This window comes from Dendrobates tinctorius, unplaced genomic scaffold (genome assembly GCF_039654945.1).
Source record: "Dendrobates tinctorius isolate UK_male_01 unplaced genomic scaffold, ASM3965494v1 ptg000019l, whole genome shotgun sequence".
Lineage (NCBI taxonomy): Eukaryota > Metazoa > Chordata > Amphibia > Anura > Dendrobatidae > Dendrobates > Dendrobates tinctorius.
This window is the reverse complement of record NW_027361687.1, coordinates 72,577,456-72,601,712: the sequence shown is the minus strand read 5'-3', so window position 1 is coordinate 72,601,712 and position 24,257 is coordinate 72,577,456. Positions and strand designations below refer to the sequence as shown.

At 45.2% G+C, this 24,257-nt stretch overlaps 1 protein-coding gene across 1 annotated transcript in view; it reads left to right on the top strand.

The window, feature by feature from the left end:
• Positions 1-24,257, top strand: part of HORMAD1 (HORMA domain containing 1) — a 140,140-nt gene that overhangs the window by 72,013 nt on the left and 43,870 nt on the right. Inside the window, exons 11-12 of the mRNA XM_073567236.1 lie at positions 4,668-4,735; positions 14,776-14,856. Coding sequence (XP_073423337.1) covers positions 4,668-4,735; positions 14,776-14,856 — 149 coding nt within the window. The remainder of the gene's footprint in view (positions 1-4,667; positions 4,736-14,775; positions 14,857-24,257) is intronic.

The window sequence follows — 24,257 nt, the reverse complement described above, 5'->3', positions numbered from 1 at the left end:
AGGCCGGCACAGCCCCCCGGAGCCTGCACAGACCACCGGCAGGCCGGCACAGACCACCGGAGCCTGCACAGACCCCCTGGCAGGCCGGCACAGCCCCCCGAAAGGCCCGTACAGACCGCAGAGAGGCTGTACAAGGGCAGGAAAGGGTTTTTCTTATTCCGATACCGGAAGTCCCATAGACTTGAATGGGACTTCCGGTATCGGAATCGGCGATACCGATACTTTTTTTAAAGATCGGCCGATACCATCCGATACGATACTTTGAAGTATCGGACGGTATCGCTCAACTCTAGTCAGCGGCCATTACACCGCTGACATCAACCCCAAAATACCTTCTTGCCAACACACCAGGTCAAGCGGTAGGAGCCTGAATTTGCACATGAAATGGTGCCTCTCCATTGCTAACCTCTGGGCTTGATGTCAGTGGACATTACACCGCTAACATCAACCCCAAAATACCTTCTTGCCAACACACCAGGTCAAGCGGTAGGAGCCTGAATTTGCACATGAAATGGATGTGCCATTTCTCGGGTGGATGAGGGCTGGTATTATTAGCCTGGGATGGGGCCAATATCCATGGCCTGTACCTAGCCTATTAATATCAGCCCGCAGTTGTCTGCCTAGCCTTTGCTGGTTATTAAAAATAGGTGGGACCCCACATCATCTTTTTTAGCGTCTCCCCTTTTTAATAACAAGTGAAGGAAAAACAGCTGTGAGCTAATATTAATAGCCTGAGAAACTTCATATTATTGACCCCTTCACAGAATAATAACACCAGCCTCCAGCTGTCTGCTTTCCCTCAGGTGGTGATAATAAGGGAGACCCCAAGCCATTTTTTCTTTTATTTCTTTATTAGCTAAATACATGTACAGTAAGCTACCCACACACTGCACTACTTATACAGTATATTTCACTGACATCTTTCTTACTATGCACAGGCACCAGCTGGTGAATACTGTCATTAGCATTGCCTGCTCTTGATGCTATCAGTGAGAGCATGTGTACGATGATGAGAGTAGTAGTCATGAGACGATGCCTGACCAGTAGTAACCTTTGTTACTGCTGGTCACAGCTGCTGGCTTACACGCTGTCCTCTGTGTGACAGCGTAGAAGCGACGATACCCAGCTGCTGTGACTAGCGATGACTTCAGTAAGGTTACCGTTGGTCAGAGCCAGTGTTTCCCACACTGTCACACAGATGACAAGTTGGAAACCGCCAGATGTTTGGGCTCCCTATTTGGGGCCCGGGTTCGGGATCAAGTTTGGGACCATTCTGGTACCTAAACTAAACTTTTTTATAAAGTTCAGCTGAACACGATGGACTTGAACATTCATAGCAATGAAACAAAATGGATGCAGCCAACAGCACACAGATCAGTCAATAGGATGCACGCTCCAAAAGTCCCGGGACCCAGCAGGTAACATGACTCACAAAAAGCACAAAGGAGGAACAGCATCCAATCCGGGTGAAAAAAGTCAAATTGTTTATTCTGCCATCAGTACATCAGTCAGGCCTGGATTGGTAATATGCCCAACCTGGCATTTTCCCGCTGGGCCGCTGCCATGTGGGCCGCAGGCGGCAGCGCCTGCACATCTGGCCGCTTGCCAGCCGATGCAGCCACTGGCCTGGCTGTTGTTCCTGCCGCCGGCCCTCTGCGTGCACTGCAGGGAGATAAGCCGCCATGCATCCCATCCTCGCCCTAGCTTGAGACACCCCCCCCCCGCAGCCACTCACAGCGTCGCTTGCCTACTCTCTTCTCTGTACACAGGACCTGTGATGAGGTCACAGGAAGGGAGGAGTCAGGGGTCACATGATCAGAAGCCTTTGTCCAGACCCCTGATCATGTGACCACTGACTCCGCCCCTCCTGCGACCTCATCACAGGTCCTGTGCACACAGCCGGACTCTGCTGTACTGGTTGTCATGGTGCTGGATGAGGTAAGTATGTGTGGAGTCAGGAGGGGTTTACTGTGTGGATGTAGCAGAGCTGTGTGTGTATGAGGTGTATGGAGCAGAGCCATGTGTGTACGAGGTGTACGGAGCGGAGCCGCGTGTGTACGAGGTGTACAGAGCGAGGCGCGTGTGTACGAGGTGTACGGAGCGGAGCTGGACGTGTACAAGGTGTACGGAGCGGAGCCGCGCGTGTACGAGGTGTACGGAGCGGAGCCGTGTGTGTACGGGGTGTACGGAGAGGATCCATGTGTGTGTGAGGTGCACAGAACGGAGCCGCGTGTATGGAGAGGAGCCGCGTGTGTACAAGGTGTACCGAGCGGAGCCGGGTGTGTACGGGGTGTACGGAGCGGAGCCGTGTGTGTACTTGGTGTACGGAGCGGAGCCGCGTGTGTATGGGGTGTACGGAGCAGAGCCATATGTGTACGGAGTGGAGCCATATGTGTACGGGATGTACGGAGCTGAGCCAAGTGTGTACGAAGCATACAAAGCGGGCTTTTCCCACGGACACAGGAGTACACGACAGAGCCCCGAGGAGCATTTTAAAACTCACACATGACGTTCCACCGGAAGTGATATGCTGGAAGCTGACTGGAAATTAGATAATTTCATGAGGAGATTGTGACGGAACTAGGAATGCTTCAGATCCATCACCATGTCCTCCTCCGACAGCGCAGACAGCAGGATCGCCTTGGAATCGGGGATGCCGGCCATGTGAGCGGATCATGATATGTCCTGCATCGGGAGGCTCAGGTGGGCACTACAATGGGAGCCGGGCTGCTATAGTATCTTTATAGAATCTTTCTTTATTTATTTCTCTCTTTTTCTTTCTTTCTCTGTTCTTTCTTTCTCATTCTCTGGTCTGTCTTTCCCTCATTTTCTTTCTCTCTCTCTGTTCTTTCTTTCTCTCTCTAATCTTTCTTTTTTCTTTCTCTCTCTCTGTTCTTTCTTTCCCCTCTTTCTTTCTTTTTCTTTCCTCTCTTTCCTTCTCTCTGTTCTTTCTTTCTTTTCTTTACTTCTTTTCTCTCTCTGTTCTTTCTCTGTCTATCTCTGTTCTTTCTTTCCCCTCTTTCTCTCTCTGTTCTTTCTTTTTTCTCTCGCTGTTCTTTCTTTCTCTCTCGCTCTCCTTTCTCTCTCTGTTTTCTTTTTTCTCTCTCTCTGTTTTCTCTCTTCCTTAGTGCCAGTCAGTGTGCCCATAATGCCAGCTACTGTGCCCTCAGTACCAGTCAGTGTGATCAGCAGTGCTAAATGGGTGCGGTTGGACGTGGACATGGGTGTGACTAGTTGCGAAATGGATGTGGCCGGGGCGTGGCCTAAAATTTGCAGCGCCGCTGTCTTTCTCCCTCTTTCCCTTCTTCAAAAGTTGGGAGGTACGATAGGGGCGGCTGTGACCCGGGGGTCTGGTTGCCCAATGGATAGCAGTTCTGCCAGGAATTCTGTCACCGTGTGTACAAAAGGGGACAGAGCTTTGGGAGGAGTACTGTACCTAAAAGCAATAAATAGGACTGAGCTGAAATACTGGGCACAGCTCTGACTACATGTTATATAGTCATGTTAATCTCCTCTCACTTCTTGTAACCTACAAGTGTTGAAAGATATTATATAGTTACCATGTGACTAGTGGGCCTGTGTAACTTCAAATGCCAGGGCTGAATTTTAGTCCCAGTCCGGCCCTGACATCAGTACAACGTTTCAACCATAACTTGGTCTTTTTCAAGTAAACGTTGTACTGATGTACTGATGGCAGAATAAACGATTTGACTTTTTTCACCCGGATTGTATGCTGTTCCTCCTTCGTGCTTTTTGAACATTCATAGGTCCGCCCATCCCTATTTAAAAGCATTATGTGACAGGACCCATTCACAAAAATAAGAATACCACTTTAAGAAACGCCCAAAAGAGGTCATAGAAGAGTCTTCTCCTATCAGGGACCGTTCTCTATTAGCCAGAGCAGTAATCTCTATAGAAATGGCTAGTACTGACGGGCTTTAACCCCTTCCTAATGCAGGATTCAATGGGACAGCCTATGTTAGTTCCTCATGTATGAAGCGGATACAAGAGCTGAGCCCCACCATACTCAGCGAGTGCCAATCTCTGCTGATTGCACTAACATTGGCATGCATGTGTATCCCAGGTTTCATAGGAGAACATCATTGTCTCTATATACTACAGTACTGTACAAGAACAGACTATTTCTGTCCACTAATGTGAGCCAGCTGTCTGTGCGCTGCTGTAGGGGCCAGGGAATACAACAATACTGTACAAGGAAAACGAAGGGAGGTACCACTTATGCGCTGCTGAGATGTAATAATTCTTAAAATCAAAACATTTATTTGAACAGGTTTAAAAAGATTATTTCATCTCAGCAGCGCATAAGTGATACCTCCCTTCGTTTTCCTTTATACCAGTGGTCGTCCTCTCGACCGGTATCTGTGCAGCAGCTGTTATATGCCGTTTATGTGCTTTGTCTCCTCCCAGTTTATTTGCGTATTTAATACTCTACAAGAACTCATGGTCAGACCATCCCAGCCCTCCGTAGTGCCCATTAATGTCAGCCAGCTGTCTCTGCACTGTTGTTGGGGTTGGGGACTGCACAGTAGTAATGCCAGTGCCTGGGCTATCACGAGAGATATTTCACCAAGGTTTTCTGTAAAGCCCACAGAGCTGAACAATATAAGGCTCTTATGTAATCTGCTGCTATATTTCTGTATTCTTAGAACTTAACCTTATCTGCCAAGAAGATGACAGCATGAAGTTTGAGGAAACAGCTAGTCAGAAGTCACAGGTGCCTGTGCCATCATCTTATGTCATCAGAAAATAACTAATTGTTCAAATCAACTTTATGTCAAATGTATTTTTTAGTTTGGATGATAACACAATATCAGGCTGCGCTGCTGTAATAAAGAATCCTTGGGACCAAGATGAGTTAAACGGTTTGAAGTTCCACAACACGTCTCAATGCTGAACTAACGCCTTTTTCGGTTGCAATTGTTTTTGTTTTACTTGAAAAAGACGCTAATCCAGCGTTGGGACGCGTTGTGGAAATACAAACTGTTTAACTCATCTTGATCCCAAGGATTATTTATTATAGCAGCATAGCCTGATATCATGTTATCATCCAAACTGGTCAACTATGCTGGAGGAGATCCTCCCACAGCCAGGAGGCAACAGCAGCTGATATCATTAGGTGTTCATAGGAGTTGCGCCTGCTTGCAACCTGCTAAGGTGAGCACTTTCCTTTTATTTTCCTTTTTAGCTAAAAGGATATGATGGTCTTGTGCGCTTTTTGTTCCCCCACAGCTTTTATACCAAATGTATTTTTTACATATTTTTATATATGTATTTTTACTATGCCTAGTATTAGTATAGAGTAGTAATGGCCCTGTTTTTTCTACTGAAGCCTTTGGTGCATGCTCCGAATTGGACAAACGTAATAGAGAAGGGAGGGGGAGGAGGTAAGCTGTAACATCACATATTGTGAATGGTGGGTCCTGTGTTATCTGTTATATATAGAGGTGTTATCTGTCATTATAAGGGAGGAGGAGGTGAGCTGTGACATTACCTATTGTGAAAGGTGGATCCTATGCTATCCACTGTATTTACACGTGTTAGGCTAATTTCACACATGATTTTTTTTGCAGCGCGTTTTTCCCGCAAAAAAACGCATTGAAAAAACGCATACAAACGCATACAAATGCTGCGTTTTTTTCAAGCATTTTTATGAGCATGCATGAAAAAAACGCAGCGTTTTTATGCGTTTGTATGCGTTTTTAGTGCGTTTTTACCGCGTTTGCGTTTTTTTCCAACATTAGGTGGCCCCTCACACTAACCCAAACCATGACTTTACTAACCCTAACCCTAACCCTAACACTAACCCTGACCCTAACCCTGACCCTAACCCTAACGCTAACCCTAACCCTGACCCTAACCCTAACCCTAACCCTGACCCTAACCCTAACCCTTAACCAAACCATACTAACCCTAACCCTAACCCTGACCCTAACCCTTAACCAAACCATACTAACCCTAACCCTATCCCTAACCCTAAACCCTAGCTAACCCTAACCCTAGCCCTAAACCCCCTTAACTAACCCTAACTCTAACCCAAACCCCTAAATTCCATTGTCCAACTAATGGTAAAAAAAAAACGCATGCGCAAAAAAACGCATACATAAGCATGCCAATGCGCACATATGCGCACCCATAGACTTATAATGGGTGTCTTGCTGTAAAAAAAACGCATTGCGCGTGCATGCGTTTTTTTGAGGCAAGTCGGACGCCCAAAAAATGCAACAGGATGCATTTTGTGCGCCCGAGCGCATACCGCAAAAAACCGCATGCGCGGAAAAACGCATACAAACGCATGTGTATGCGCACATAAGCGCATCCCATGCAAAGTATAGGAAAAAAAACGCATGCGTTTTTTAGCGCTAAAATACCGCGAAAAAAAACGCAAGAGGAGGTGAGCTTTGATATCACCTATTGTGGATCCTGTATACTGTCACGCTGGTGGATGTGGACCCACTGCACCACGGGCAAGGTTTACTCTGGAGGGTTGCAACTAAGCGACTGCCTTGTCTTCACTAGAGCCTTTGATGGTGAGGTTAGGCTTGAGCTGCAGGTAGCCGCTGGGTGCCACTCCAAGGCAATCCACGGTACTAAGACAGGACCAGATACTCATGCTGATTCAAACACTACATATTCGAGAACACTAAACAGCATGTACACTGGTGCTGGTTCAGACAGTGCATATTTTCACACAGGTATTGAAAGGACAGGTAAGTATCAGGTGCTGGTTCAGACTAGTCAGGTTGAGTAAGGCAGTACTGGTTGAGATCCAGATTAATAGGACAGGAACGAGAACAGGGACCTGACAATTGACAACAGACTTAGCATATTGCAGACAATTATATACTGATGTTACTCAGGCACCTCCCTACAGGTGAAGGTGCCTTAAATACTTAGCACCTCCCAGCTATTGGTTGGGGATATATCAGGACTTTGCGCTACTTCTTTTAGAAGCAGAGAGCACATGGTCCCTTAGCGCGCTGCCAGGAGATCTGCGCGGCGTGCACAGGCCCTTGGACATGGGAGCTGGAGCAACTGGGCAGTTGAGGCAGTGAGCAGACAGGAATCATGCAGTGATGCTGGCATTGCAGTACTCCCCCCCCCCCGTATGCCCCCTTTTCAAGCCCATAAGGAATCTTTCCAGAAGAAGTGGGGCATGAATATTCTCCTTTGGCTCCGACAATCTCTCTTAGGGACAAACCCTTTTCAATGCACATGAAAAAAGGTCTTGCCTATCATCCATTGCCAGGATGCTCTCCTTCTCAAAGAGATCCTCAGAGCTGACTGGTGCAGGAGTAGAACCAGGATCCTTGAAGAAGCGGATTAAGACGACTGCTTTGAGGAGAGATATGTGGAAGGAGTTAGGCACATGTACTGAGGGACAGATAAAGCGAGGACCCAACTTATGAGATCGTATCTTGAGACAGATGTTATTAAAGGAGAGCCACACCTTATCTCCTGCCTGAAAACATGGTGATCCATGCGTCTTTTGTCGCCAAGTTTTTTCATGGCAAAAAACAGCAACCACCTTGCTTGGTGCAGTTTCTGCCTTTGTGTAGACTGCAGGTAGGCCAGGTTCTTATAGTCGGAGTATATGACAGCCGGATGGATTGGCCCCTTGAGTAAATAATGCCATTCTTCTAGAGCATCTTAATTGCCAATTACTCTCGATTGCCTGTCAAGTAGTTTAGTTCAGGGGCAGAGAAGTCCTTGGAGAAGAAAAACCAGGTTACCATTCAGCCAGAGGAAGACTTCTGCATGAGAATTGCCCCTGCTCCAGAGAATGAAGCATTCACGTCCAGAAAGAATTGTTTGCTGATCTTGGGACTATGTAGTACTGGAACAGAAGAGAAGACCTGTATTAGGCTGGAGTCACACTGTCGTATATCTCGTGGGATAATCAGGATAATGACATCGCACTGCACGGTCTGGCCGGCACCTCTCCTGACCTGAGCATGACAGCGTGATGGATTACTATGCAGCTGTCAAGCTCAGGTCAGGAGAGCCCATAGCCAGTGCGAGTTTTACGATGAGTTTTTCGATGCAATTCTCGCACGAGAAACACGGCAGTGTGTCTCTGCCCTTAGAGAGAGAAATGCATCCTCTGCCTTCAAAGTCCAGATTCTCAGATGCTCGCCCTTGCAGATTATCGCTGAAATGGGAGCGGTATGAAATGAGAAATGAGGAATAAACTGGCTGTAATAGTTCGCAAATCGCTGAATTGCCTTAACGCCAGTTGGACTCAGCCAAATGAGAATAGAAGACAACTTCTCAGGATCCATCTTCAAAACCGTGGCTAAAATTATATAGCCTAGGAAACGTAGAGTGGACTGTTGAAAGATGCATTTTTTAAATTTGGTGTACAGGCAATTCTCCCTACATCTTTGCAAGACCTGGAGAACATTCCTTATATGAGCGGGCAGGTCTGAAGAAAAGATTAAGATATCATCCAGAAAAACCGATCTCTGAAGATGTTATTCATGAATTCTTGGAAGACAACTGGGCCATCACTGAGCCCAAATGGCATAACACGGTACTCGTAGTGACAGTCTCAGGTGTTGAAAGTGGTTTTCCACTCATCTCCTTTGCGTATGTGGATTAGGTTGTATGCTCCCCATAAAATTCAATTTTATTTTGTCTCCATTAAAAAACACCAACCTCCACGGCCAGGCAGGAATATAGCTTAGTTCTATTGTAGGGTATCCTCTAGGTTAGGTTTTTATCTTATGGTATTTTCTATATATACCAGTTTTTCACTGGGTTGGTGTTTTTTAATGGAGACAAAATAAAATTGAATTTTATAGGGAAATATATGTTCATTTGTTTAGTTTATCATTTCCTAAAAGATCCTTATTTGAGCTAGGTTGTATGCTCCTCTCAGGTCGAGCTGGGTGAAGATCTTGGCACCTCTAAGATGATCAAACAATTCCGGAATCAGTGGCAACGGATATTTGTTTTTGATCATGTTCTGGTTGAAATCATTGTAATCTATACAAGGCCGGAGAGTTCCATCCTTCTTCTTGACAAAGAAGAAACCAGATCCTGCCGGTGAGGATGACTTCTGGATGAATCCCCTTGCCAGATTTTCTGTAATATAATCGGATATTGCTTTAGTTTCAGCCTGAGACAAAGGGTAGATTCAGCCTCGAGAAAGTGAAGATCCCGGGAGCAAATCAATGGGACAATTATACAGCCTGTGTAAAGGTAACGTCTCTGCTTCTTTGTTATCAAAGACAGCATACGAACAGTAAGCAGGTAGCAAGCCCGGCAGGCTAGATGGAGTCACCGTCAGCTTAACTGGACGTATAGGGAAAAGACACTTCTCGTAGCAAGAATGTCCCTGAGGAGGCACTTCACTGGATCTCCAGTCTAGGACAAGTTCGTGGAGACGTAACCATGCCAGGCCCAGAAAAACAGAATGCGACAGGCTAGGAAGCATATAGAAAGCGATTCTCTGCATATACAGAATTCATACCCAAAGCTCTGCCTGCTCAGTAACAAATTGAATGACTTCAGATACAGCCCTTCCATCGACAGATGACATCATTAAAGGACTCTGAAGGCTTCAGATGGGAATCTGGTGCCAATCCACCACAGCCTGCTCTATGAAGTTTTCAACCAATGCGGAATCTAGGTGGATCGTCTCAGTGAACCGGGTGTCTCCACTTGACATGGATACGAACAGAGTCAATGGTAGAGAGGAATTACTTTTGCCTTGGGTAGCTTCTCTAACAAAGTCTGGGCTTGAGCGTTTCCCGATTTCTCAGGACAAGAGCAGATAAGGTGACCCATGCTACCACAGTAGTAGCACAATCCCTTGGTTCAACAGATCTCCTGCTGTTGCTTATCCAGCTTTACACGGTCAACCTGCATAGGTTCAGGCGAGACTGGAGACACAGACGGCTGAGGAAAGAGCGGCCTCTGGAAAGATGGAGCCAGGCATAGCATTTTTCTCTTGCGTGCCATCTCTCTGGAGCGTTCCTGGAACTTGAGGTCAATAAGGATAGCCAGGGAAATTAGATAATCTAGAGTAGCGGGGCTGTCTTTAATTCTTCCGGATAGGCCCTTCTAGAAGGCGGTTACCACCACCTCATTGTTCTAGCCAAGTTCGGAAGACAGGGTTTCGGAACCGGACTGCACTGATTGATGAACAAACGGCATTGCTTGGGATCTCCATCATATTGTGGTGGAGTAGATAGGTGAGGACCACCTCCGGGTGCATTCGTTGCACTGCTGCAACTCGGGCTGGAGCAGATGAAGCAGCCAATGTCAGGGTGTCTAAACGGGAGTTAACAGACCTAAGTAGGCCAAGATTTTATCCTGCTGACCTCTTTGATAGGTAATCTCCTGGAATAACTCAGATGGCGGAGGGGTGTTGGGGTCAGTGGGGTCCATGGCCTGAGCAAACTGTCGCGCTGGTGGGTGTGGACCCACTGAGCGACGGGTCGGGCTTACCTTGGAAGGGTTTAACTAAGCGAATACCTGGTCTTCACTAGAGCTTCTGATCGTAAGGTTAGAATTGAGCTGCAGGTAGCCGCCAAATACAACTCCAGGGCAGTCTCCGGTACTAAGGCGGGACAGATACTGAACCTGGTTCAGACAGTACGGATTTGGGAGACCTAGACAGGACAGACACTGGTGCTGGTTCAGACAGTGTGGATTCTGGTACAGGTATTGACAGGACGGGTAACAAGTTCAGGTGCTCGTTCAGACTAGATGGGTTCAGGAAGGCAAAACTGGTTTAGTTTCAGAGTAAAAGGATGGTTACGAGAACAGGGACCCGACAATGCACTTAGTAGCTGGCAGACAAACTAAGCACTGATGCTGTTCAGGCACCTCCCTACAGGTGAAGGTGCTTAAAATACTTAGCACATCCTAGCTGTTGGTTTGGGACACATCCAGAGTCCCCTTTAAGAATCGGGGAGAGCTCGCTGCCAGGAGATCTTCGCAGCGTGCACAGGCATACAAAGGCCCTGGGACACAGGAGCCGGAGCAGAGGACACAGCTGGGTGGTTGAGGCGCTGAGCATGTTGGCATTCTTGCCAGGAGGAGGGAGGGCAACCATGCAGGAATGCCGGTGTTACTTATATAGATGTGTTATCAGTCATTGTACAGGAGGAGAAAGAAGTGAGCTATGACATTACCTATTATGAATGGTGGATCCTGTGTTATCTACTGTATATAGCAGTGTTATTAGTCATTGTACAGGAGGAGGAGGTGACCTGTGATATCACCTATTGTGAATATTGGATACTGTGTTATCTGCTGTATATAGAAGTGTTATCAGTCATTGAACACGAGGAGGAGGTGAGTTGTGACATTACCTATTGTGAATGGTGGATCTTGTGTTGTAGACCATATATAGAGGTTTTAACAGTAATTGTACAGGAGGATGAAGGAGGTGAGCTGTGAAGTCATCTATTATGAATTGTGGATTCTGTGCTATCTACTGTATATAGAGGTATTATCAGTCATTGTACAGGAGGAGGAGAAGATGGGCCGTGGCATCAACTGTTGTGAATGGTGGATTCTGTGTTATCTACTGTATATAGTGTTAGGATCTGTACTCACTCGGCTGCAGTTGAGGTAGGTAGAGGAAGCGGTATTGCTGAAGTGTCCAAGCAAGTTTATTGAAACTGCATAAACTCCTCTGGATGGCAAAACAAATGAACATTTTTTTCGGTACAAAGTGAAAACAAACAGAAACTAAACAGTCCATAAAGCACTGCGGGTCCGCCTGCTCAGGTCAGTGTCTTTCACAACACACTCTGGAGGTCTTCACACCTCCAGCCATAGACATTGTATGAGACATCTGGCCTCCATTTTATTATCAAACCACGCCCCTGGGGTTGGGATATGTGAGCGGTCATGCCCACCCATCTCTTATGACCGCTCGGAAAACCCAGCCCTGGAATGGCCCAAATAACTCTCTCAGCACTATATGTGCTGGAGCATACTTCCAAGCTCACATCACTGCAGCTAACAGCCGTGATGACACACATCTCCCGTCAAGGACTTGTCTACTTGTCTGGTGGCCACCTTACAATAGAGATGTTATCAGTCATTGTACAGGCGGAGGGGAGGTGAGCTGTAACATACACCTGGCACCTTCATCTAATGGGCAAACGGTGGATCAGTGGTTAGCAGTGCAGCATGGGATCCTGGGTTAAAATCCCACCAAGGACAACATTTGCAAGGAGTTTGTATGTTGCGTGGGTTTCCTCAAACATAGAACATACTGATAGGGAATCTAGATTGTGAGCCCCATTGGGGACAGTGATGATAATGTATGTAAAGCACTGCAGAATAAGTTTGCGCTATATAAACAAAGCATAATTAAAAAATAAATAAATCCACAGTGACTGGAGCTAGCTTTGGTCTGATCGCTGCGGTTTTACCTGTAAGGCTAGTTTCACACTAGCGTTTATTCCACGCAGCGCACGGCGCCGCTAAGCCCGGCTCCCTGCCTGCCCCATCCGGTCATCGCCGCCTACTATCGCACATGGACGCTTGCGATCTGCGCACCCTATCTTTAGCATAGGGTGCGCAGATCGTGCGCTAGTATGATTTTGGCGTGCGCTGCGCACTTTTGAAAGTGCGCCGAGCGCGCCGAAATGCAACATGCTGCGTTCGGCGCACACAGGCGCACCTTCAAAAGTGCGCAGCGCATGCCAAAATCCTACTAGCGCATGGCCAGCGCACGATCTGCGCACCCTATGCTAAAGATAGGGTGCGCAGATCGCAAGCGTCCATGTGCGATAGTAGGCGGCGATGACCGGATGGGGCGGGCAGGGAGTCGGCAGGGGGCGGGGCTTAGCGGCGCTGTGAGCTGCGTGGAATAAACGCTAGTGTGAAACTAGCCTAAGCGAGCGCCATTTAGGAGTGCAATTGAGGTGTCATGCCATTTCAGGTGCCAGCTGTGGGGAGGTTGCGAGGTGCCCATGGATTTCCATGGTAGCTGGGCGCTTGCCGTAGCCCCTCACTACTTCACGGCTGCTGTCTTGGCACTACAACCCCTGGCAAAAAATTATGGAATCACCGGCCTTGTTCATTCAGTTGTTTAATTTTGTAGAAAAAAAGCAGATCACAGACATGGCACAAAACTAAAGTCATTTCAAATGGCAACTTTCTTGCTTTAAGAAACACTAAAAGAAATCAAGAACAAAAAATGTGGTAGTCAATAATGGTTACTTTTTTAAACCAAGCATAGGGGAAAAATTTGGAATCACTCAATTCTGAGGAAAAATTATGGAATCATGAAAAACAAACCAACAAAAAAACACTCCAACACATCACTAGTATTTTGTTGCACCACCTCTGGCTTTTAAAACAGCTTGCAGTCTCAGCGGCATGGACTTAATGAGTGTCAAACAGTACTCTTCATCGATCTGGCTCCAACTTTCTCTGATTGCCGTTGCCAGATCAGCTTTGCAGGTTGGAGCCTTGTCATGGACCATTTTCTTCAACTTCCACCAAAGATTTTCAATTGGATTGAGATCCGGACTATTTGCAGGCCATGACATTAACCTTATGTGTCTTTTTTCAAGGAATGTTTTCATAGTTTTTGCTCTATGGCAGGAAGCATTATCATCTTGAAAAATGATTTCATCCTTCCCAAACATCCTTTCAATTGATGGGATAAGAAAAGTGTCCAAAATATCAACATAAACTTGTGCATTTATTGAAGATGTAATGACAGCCATCTCCCCAGTGCCTTTACCTGACATGCAGCCCCATGTCATCCATGACTGTGGAAATTTGCATGTTCTCTTCAGGCAGTCATCTTTATAAATCTCATTGGAACGGCAACAAGCAAAAGTTCCAGCATCATCACCTTGCCCAATGCAGATTTGCGATTCATCACTGAATATGACTTTCATCCTGTCATCCACAATCTACAATTGCTTTTCCTTAGCCCATTGTAACCTTGTTTTTTTCTGTTTAGGTGTTAATGATGGCTTTCGTTTAGCTTTTCTGTATGTAAATCCCATTTCCTTTAGATGGTTTCTTAGTTTGGTCACAGACGTTGACTCCAGTTTCCTTCCATTCGTTCCTCATTTGTTTTGTTGTGCATTTCCTGTTTTGGAGACATATTTGCTTTAAGTTTCCGGTCTTGACGCTTTGATGTCTTCCTTGGTCTACAAGTATGTTTGCCTATAACAACCTTCCGATGTTGTTTGTATTTGGTCTAGATTTTAGACACAGCTGACTGCGAACAATTAACTTCTTTTGCAACATTGCGTGATGATTTACCCTCTAGTTTGATAATCCCTCTCCTTTGTTTCAATTGACATCTCTCCTGTTGGAGCCATGATTCATGTCAGTCCAAGGTGTGCTCACTCCTTTTTAGATGCAGACTAACGAGCAAATCTAATTTGATGCAGGTGTTAGTTTTTGGAATGAAAATTTACAGGGTGATTCTATAATTTATTCCTCAGAATTCAGTGATTCCATAATTTTCCCCGTATGCTTGGTTTAAAAAAGTAACCATTACTGACTACCACATTTTTGTTCTTGATTTCTTTTAGTGTTTTAGTGTTTCTTAAAGCCAGAAAGTTGCCATTTGAAATTACCTTAGTTTTGTGCAATGTCTGTGATCTGTTTTTTTTCTACAAAATTAAACAGCTGAATGAACATCCTCCAAGGCCGCTGATTGCATAATTTTTGCCAGGGGTTGTATTATGTGACTGGCTTCTGCTATTGTGTATTCTCCAACAAATGATAATATCTAGTAAGTCTTTACTTTGGCTTCTTTAGCAAAATGTGTCCATGACAGCGGCTTCCACCTCTACCACTGATGGCCGAAAGACCCGGAGCGGACGGATTGTTCCAGACATGGTCAGTCAAAGTCACAGCAATCAAAGGAAGCTTAATGATTTCTTATTAAACACAATCAATGAATGGGTTTTTGATAAATTAGTCTGGTATGTGAATATCACTAATGATGCTGTAGATCAAACAAAATTGGGAAATATATTCTGAGTATTGCCAGAGGAGCTCGAGAAATAAAGAAAGTATCTCTCCTAAATAATTAAGTGGACCCTGGTATATCTATATATATAATTGCCTTAAATTGTCTGTCATCCACTTCCGTCTGGATGTCCCCAAATCCCACAAACCACCGCGTCGACCGGAAGTACGCCGACCGCCATATTGAAATACCCAAGTGATGGGTATTTCAATGGCTCTCGCTGGTGGTACCAGGCCCTTCCACAGTACCACCAGCGGGAGTCGGGACACCGCAGGGACCCCCCCGCTGCCGCTGCTGGACCCGCCGCCGACGGACCCCCCCACCGGACCCGTTGCTGCCTGCCCACCCACCTCAGTCACAGACAGCAGGAAAGACCGCGGCTTTCGGCCTGTGCACAGGCCGCAAGCCGCGGTCTTTCCTGCCGGCTGGCCGCCACCAGACCTGCCACCGATGAACCCCCCGCACCGCCGCCGCTGGACCCGCCGCTGCTGGCCATGCCGCCACATGTACACACACGTACACACACACGCATGTACGTGCACACACACGTACGCACATGTACGTACACACACGTGTACGTACACACGTATACACACGTACGTACACACACGTACGTTCACACACACGTACGTACGTACACACATGTACGTACTCACATACACACACGTACGTACGTACTCACATATACACACACACGTACTCACAGACACGTGCTCACACATACACACACATACGTGTGTGAGTACGTGTGTGTGAGTACGTGTGTGTGAATATGTGAGTGTGTGTGTGTGTGTATATGTGAGTACTCACACACACACATGTACACACGCACACGTACATAGACACACACATGTACTCACATACACACACACGTACTCACATACACACACACACACACACACATGTACTCACATACACACACACACGTACTCACATACACACATGTACTCACATCTCCAGTACAAGCCGCAAACCACCCTCTTTCCTGACGGCTATGACTGCATGGAGGTGGGTGGGAAGGCAGCTGCGGGACACACACACACACGTACTCACACACACACACACCACGCACACACACTTCCGTCCCGATGTGATAGCATCGGGCACACCTCTAGTGGAGGATAAAAATAAATAATATCTATAAAAAATAATGCCATAAAATAATGAAAGAAGCAATAAAAAATCAATGTTTCACTTTTTTTTTTCTTCCAATGCATGGTTTATAATATTCCTGCAAAATCAGATTGACCTAAACCTATACAAAATGCTACAATACTCACCTATTTTTGTGTTTTGTGTTCTGCTGCAATATGCTTTTCCTCTTAAGTGTAAAATATTTACACCTAACTATTCTACACCCACTTACACCGATAGTGAGTGGGAAGGGATTAGAAATGACATAGTGGTCTTTGCTCTGGTCTAATGCATGACAGCGGTATTATATATAGGAGCTCTAACATTGCAGACTTGGAACCTGACTGCACTGGCAGTGTCCCAACAGAGAAAGGCTACTGAATACTTGTCCTGCTGTCCCGTACAGTGTCTTTGTACACCTGTTACTCTGCCCGGCAACCATCTCCTTCAGTCTGTTCACCAAGACTCACTCTTATAAAAATTCCCCCACTATTTCCAAAAGGAAAATTCATAGGTTCTTTACTATGTTCTCTCTCTCTCTCTCCCCTTCCCAGCCAGCGGTTCCTTTAAAATTGTTCATTCTCTGGATCCGTCAAAAAACGGATCCTGTGGCATCCGTTCACATCAGTTAGGAACGGATCCGCTTTTCCGCCTTTTTGGCGGATTTTAACTAAGACAAAAAACTGAAGTGTGAAAGAGGCCTAAGTTGTGATCCACATCCTACACTGACACATATGGAATGATTTTCTATACTTGCTGTATTACAGGCTCTGAGCCCAGAGGCAGATTATACTGATACATAAAGATACATCTGTACACAGCAGTGTGTTTCTATGACACTGTATTCCAGTGGTAAATAAAAAGTCAGATTTTTTTCTTCCTATAAAATTATTAACCCCTTCACCCCAAAGCCTGTTTTCACCTTCCTGACCAGGCCAATTTTTTTCAATTCTGAACACTTACTTTATGAGATCATAACTCTGGAACGCTTCAAGGGATCCTGGTGATTCTGAGATTATTCTTTGTGATATATTGTACTTCATGATAGTGGTAAAGTTTATTTGATATGATTTACGTTTGTGAAAAAATCAGAAATTTGGCGAAAATTTGGAAAATTTTTCAAATTTCAAACTTTTAATATTTATGCCCTTAAGGCCTCTTTTACACGTCCGTTTATTTCCGGTACCGGAAAAGCCGGTACCAGAGATATCCATGTCCATGTGTGTACTACGTGTGGCACACGTGTGGCAACAGTGTGACACCCATGTGCCACATCAATACCACACGGACAGCCACCGGGGAAGAAGCGCTGCAGTAAGCGCTGTTCCCCTGCGGCAGGTGCTGAAGCTGGTTGTCATCATTCTCTCCTGCTCTGCCAGCGAGCAGAGGAGAATGATGAGCGTTATATTAAAGTCCGAACGACAGCAGGTGGGGGCTGTGGCATACCCCGATCATCCGAACCTACTGTCACTGTTATTAGCAGTAGCAGGTGTGGGATGATGGGGTAAGAGTCCCAAAAGCTCCCACCTGCTGTCGTTCGGACCTTAAGATAACCCTCATCATTCTCCTCTGCTTGCTGGAAGAGCAGGGGAGAATGATGACAGCCGGCTTCAGCACCTGCCACCTGGGAACAGCGCTTACTGTAGCGCTTCTTCCCTGGTGCCGATGCGTGTCACACGGAGGACATCAATGTGTGTTCTCCATGTGCACGTTTGTGGGACGTTTTGCCATCCATACTGACTGCAAAAACGGACATGTCAGCGTGTTTTGTCCACGGACACACGATCCATGGAAACACACTGACATGTGCACAAACCCATTCATTTGATTGGGTCTACATTTCCCACATGTCAACTTTACATCAGCACAATTTTTAAAATATAATTTTTTTTTTGCTAGGTTAAAAGTTTGACCAGCGATTTCTCATTTTTACAACAAAATTTACAAAACCATTTTTTAGGGACCACATTACATTTGAAGTGACTTTGAGGGACCTATATGACAGAAAATACTCAAAGGTGACACCATTCTAAAAACTGCACCCCTTAAGGTACTCAAAACCACATTCAGGGTATGTGCACATGTTGCGGATTCCTGTATGGAATTTTAAGCGGATTTCCTGTGGATTTTGTGTGGATTTGGCATGCGTTTTTATACCTGCGGATTCCTATAATGGAATGGGTGTAAAAACGCTGCGTTTCCATGTGGATTTTTCCGCATCATGTTACAGGGGTTTTTTTTTCTCCATAGAATAACATTGTACTGTAAATTATTTGCGGATCTGCAGTGTATCCGCAGGGGAAAATCCGCTGCGAATCTGCAGCAAATCCGCAACATATGCACATACCCTCAAGAAGTTTATTAACCCTTCAGGTGCTTCACAGAAATTAATGAAATGTGGCAGGGAAAAATAAACTTTTAATTTTTTTTCACAAAAGATTTCCTTTAGACTCAATTTTTTTATACTTTCACAAGGGGAACAGGAAAAAATGGACCATAGGGTTTGTTGTGCAAGTTCTTCTGAGCATGCCGATACACCATACGTAAGAGAAAACCACTGTTTGGGTGCACGGCAGGGCTCGGAAGAGAAGGAGCGCCATTTGACTTTATGACTTTTTGAACTTAAAATTTGCTGGAATAATTAGCGGATGCCATGTCGCATTTGGCGAGCTCCTGATGTGCTTAATCAGTGGAAACCCCCCACAAATGACACTATTTTGGAAAGTAGACCCCTCAGGAAACTTATCTAGATGTGTGGTAAGTACCTTGAAACCCCAGGTGCTTCACAGACGTTTACAACGTTGAGCTGTGAAATTAAAAAAAAAAAATCACATTTTTCCCACAAAAATAATTTTTAGCTCCAAATTTTGTATTTTCATACAGGTAACAGGAGAAAATGGTCCCCAAAATGTGTTATGCAATTTCTCCTGAGTTCACCGATACCCCATATGTGGACGAAAACTACTTTTGAGGCACAGTGCAAAGGGAAGGACATATTACAGTGCATATTTTTCTGCACTGGTTTGAGGGTGCCATGTCACATTGGCAGAGTTCCTGAGGTGCCACAATAGCAGTCCTCTCCCCCATAAGTTACCTCATTTTACAAACTACACCTCTAAATGAATTCATCTAGGGGTGCAGTGATCATATTCACACAACAATTGTGTCAGAATTTTATACCATTGGGCAGTGAAGAAAAAATAATTTACATTTTTACCACCAAGATTATTTGTTAGACCCAAGTTTTACATTTTCACACAGGGAAATGGGTAAAAATGGCATCAAAATTTGTCCCATAATTTCTGCTAAATATAGAAATACCCCATATGTGGTTGTGCAATACTGCTTACCCGCACGGCGAGACTCTGGAGGGATGGAGCGCTATTTGCCACCTGGAGCACAGACTTTCCTAGAATAGTTTGCGGACTCCATATACAGTGCCTCCAAGTGCTAGAAAAGCAGAATCCCTCCTCAAGTGACCCCATTTTGAATATTAAATTCTTTTGAGAATTTATGTACAAGTGTGACGATTTTGACGCCATGGGTGTTTTTCAGACACAAGCAGTAACAGATGTTGCTGAGTGAAATTTGCAAATTGCCATTGTGGTGACCAGTATGTTGAAGTTACCAGTACATTATAGTGACCAGTACGTTATGACCAGCTCATGCTTCTGGAGACCACGCATCTGTAAATTTGGCAGGCTCTCATCACTACAAAAATTCCACACATGGAAGCTATATGTGTTTTAGACATACTGGGGCTCAGAAGGGAGAGAGGCATTTTGATGTGGGAGCACAGAATTTGCTGAATTTCTTTTGAGGGGTGAGGAGACATTTCGTTTTTCCAGAGCCTTTTTTCTACCAGTAACATGGAAGCCCCTATATTTCTGATAACAGATAATGGACCTGAGTGGGGACTTGCTTTTTTTGTGGATTAAGTTGAAGCTTTTATTGGGAACATTTTACATAACATTTTGGATCACATTTACCCTGCGATCTACGTTGAGCGCTTACTTTGGGGTTTCCATCTAAATCTCCGAGTGACGTGATTCAGATGAAACCACCGAGGGATCCATTCACTATAATGAGGCAGCAGAGTTACTCTGGACTCCGTCTGGCCTCTTTTCAGCGTTGTCGTTCTTTTCAGAAGTGCACAAAACTGTGGTCAACGGCATGTATATGCAATACTAAAAAGAAGGACACCTCCGGATCACAGGTTAGACGGCGTCCACAGTGACTTCATCTGGCTCATTTTAGGGAATCTTCTGCCACAGTTTCAGTCTGTATCACGTATTTCAGAGATTTACATGGAAACCCAGTGCAAGCGCTCAGTTCAGGATAAATGTGCGCCGTACAGTAAAGGTCGGCCAGGGCCATAGTCGTGGCTGAGCTTATCGTGCCTTGCGTGCCCTGGCCTTCCAATACATATAAAACATGCTTCACTGTCAGCTTACTTGTCTCTCTCTCCTCTGCGCCATCAGGGCCTTCTCTTCGTTGCTTAAGGTCACCTCCGGCCTCTTGTGAATAAACAGAGACGCAGTCCAGTTACAACTCAAAACGTAAAACTTTACTCTCATGTCTTCACAGCACATCCAGATTTGTTACAGCATTATCGACAGGGGTTACATTACACGTTACTTCGTCCTTCCCTGTACTCCTCTCCTTGCCACATGGCACGTACCCGGGTCGGACCGTATCATATGATTCCTCAGCGTCCTCCCTGTCCAGCCTCACTGTATGTGGGAGTTCCCTCAGCTGTTTCCCCCGGATCTGAGGGCATCAGCCCACGCAATGATCTGCCACATGGTGAGCGACCTTCCATGCTGTGCGGAGGTGATTTCTGTAGCCCAAGTTCCTGTAACTCCTGCCACTACTGTATCTGTAGCTATGTTGTCCCACTGACTCTGGATGGATGGGCTCCTACTTAAACATTGCGGGGTGCTGAGTAGCTCGGGCAATAAGCCTACCTGAGCACTTCGGGCTACCCACCCCCTTCTGGCTCTAACCAGGAACTATTCCTGCCTTACACCTCAGCCAACCCCTCCTATGATAACTATTTACTATCCATTGAACTCTTGTCCTATACACTATTGTATCTCCATCTAGTGGCCTAATAAAAACACTATGTTCTCCCTGTACAACACCTTAAGAATATATACATAGCAGCATTATGTACACATCTTAACAAAATTACGAGGCACCGAGATACATACATTTATACAATCTAAACCGGGACGTGTTTGGGGGTCAGGAAGGCTTCTATGACCCCCTTAGATTACTGTGATCTTTGGGAGGCGGAATGAAAAAATGAACAGTAGGTGAAGAATTTGTTTTATTTCTTTTTTGCGCCGCTCCTCGTGCGGTATAAGTGATTAGACAACTTTATTCTTCGGGTCAGTGCGATTACAGCAATACCAGATTTATATCGATTTTTATGTTTGGCTGCTGCCACACACTAAAAGACGCTTTTCATTGCAAAAAATAGTTTTTGCATCACTATAATTAGTCCTTATTTTGGCACACAGAATCATGTTATGGCTTGTTTTTTGCGGGACGAGTTGACTTTTTATTAGTACAATTTGCGGGCACATGACATTTTCTAATTGCTTTCTATTCCAATTTTTTGAGGCAGAATGAACAAAAAACAGCAATTCATGAATTTCTTTTTTTTTTGGGGGGGGGGTTATGCCGTTCCGTGTGTGGTAAAATTGATAAGGCAGATTTATTCTTCGGGTCAGTACGATTACAGCGATATCTCATTTATATATAAATATATTATTATTTTTGCGTCCCTTTATTGTGAGAGCTATAACTTTTTTATTTTTTCGCTGATGGAGCTGTATGAAGGCTTGTTTGCTGCAGGACAAGATGACGTTTTTTAGCGGAACCATGTTTATTTATATCCGTCTTTTTTATCGTGTTTTAATTCACTTTTTTTTGGCGGTATGACGATAAAGCATTGTTTTTTGCCTTGTTTTTAATTTTTTTTGTATGGTGGTCACTAAAGGGGTTAACTAGGAGGACAGCTTTATAGGTTGGGTCATTGTGGACTCGACGATACCAAATATGTTTACTTAAATTATTTTTTGTTTTTTTTTCATACAAATATTTATGGATAGAATGTCTTTTGGTTTTTTAGTATTAATTTAGATTTTTTTTATATTTTTACAATTATTTTTAATTTTTTTTTTTTTTACTTTTTCTAACTTTTTTACTTTGTCCCACTATGGGACTATCATTTTTTTGTAGGCTGATCGATTCTACAGCATCGGGATGCAGCAGCATCCCCATGCTGTACAAACTGTCAGCTCTGCACTGACAGGGAAAGTTGCTGATCATGCACTGTGCATGATCAGCAAGTTTCCTAGTTCTGGTGACTTGGTTGTCGTCATGACGACATCCAGTCACCATGACAATGATCAGGACCCTGCGTTTCAGGGTTTAAATTGCCGGGCGTGGTGCTTGACCGCTCCTGGCACTTAGTGCGGATGTCAGCTGTCAGAATCAGCTGACACCCGGCGGTGATCACCCACACACCACCCGTGCGGACGTAATAATCCTCTGTGGTCAAATAGTCCCAGGTCACATGGACGAATTATTACTTCTGATGTTAACTTTTTTTTTTTTTTTTACATTGTCCCAGCATGGGACATCACTGTACAGTAACAGATCGCTGATCTGATACTCTGCAAAGCTTCTGCACTGCTGAGCATCAGATCAGCATCTAACAGGCAGGGAAGGAGGCTTTCAGCTTGTGCTCTTAGCAGATATTGAAAAGACATCTTTCCTCAAGGACCCCACGGCCATCTTGTAGCCGGGGGTCACTCCCTGTGCGATACCCAACGATGTTGCTGTCACTATTGACAGTGGCATCGGAGGGATTAAATTCCCACGATCGAAGCTAGCACATCTGCACCCGATCACAGCGGTGCTCAGCATGAGCCCATGCGGTCGCGGCGCTGTCCATATACTTCTCTTGTGGGAACGCAGTTCTCGCAGGGCAATATATGTACGGCACATGTCGGGAAGGGGATAAAACGTAATGAAAAGTAATTACATAAATGTAATTTTTAATGCATTTTTTTTCTCCTGTATAATCGTCTAATTCTGTCTGTCTGTCGTAACGGAAATCAAGGTCGCTGTCAGCCACAGGCACAGTCCGGCCGCCAATTGGCGCGGAATTCGAACAACGCACACCAACGCTACTGTTGGGAGATCTGCGGCACTAGCCGCTGATCTCCCGACGGTTGCCGCAGGTCATCTCCTGCTGCACGGTGGTCAGCGGCGACGCAGCCGGGAGAAGACCGGCGCAGCGCTCAATGTGCGGATGGTACCCAGGGTGCGGAGGAGAGGAGACTCTCCTCCAGGCCCTGGGTACCATAAACCTGTAAAAAAATAGAATTAAAATAAAAAAAAGTGATATACTCACATTCCGACGGCCCCCAGACTCTTTCCCTCCTGTCACCACGCACCCGGCATCTTCCGGTCCCAGTAATGCTTTGTGTGAAAGACCGCTGATGACGTCGCGTTCTCGCGAGAGTGACGTCATCTCCATGCCTTCGCGCTAAGCATTACTGGGACCGGAAGATGCCGGGAGCGTGGAGAGGAGATCGGGGGCCGTCGGAAGGTGAGAATAACTTTTTTTTTTCATTTTTTTAAATTATTTTTCACATTCTGTCTTTTACTATTGATGCTGCACCAATATTGATCAGCATCAGCATCAATAGTAAAAAGTTGATCACAATTGTCAAACACTATGCTTGACAAGTGTGACCAACATGTCAATCACATTCCAAGCGATGCTTCAAATCGCTTGGAATGCACTTGAATTCCGCACGCGAAAATCTTTTGAGGGGTGAGGAGACATTTCGCTTTTCCAGAGCCTTTTTTCTACCAGTAACATGGAAGCCCCTATATTTCTGATAACAGATAATGGACCTGAGTGGGGACTTGCTTTTTTTGTGGATTAAGTTGAAGCTTTTATTGGGAACATTTTACATAACATTTTGGATCACATTTACCCTGCGATCTACGATGAGCGCTTACTTTGGGGTTTCCATCTAAATCTCCGAGTGACGTGATTCAGATGAAACCACCGAGGGATCCATTCACTATAATGAGGCAGCAGAGTTAC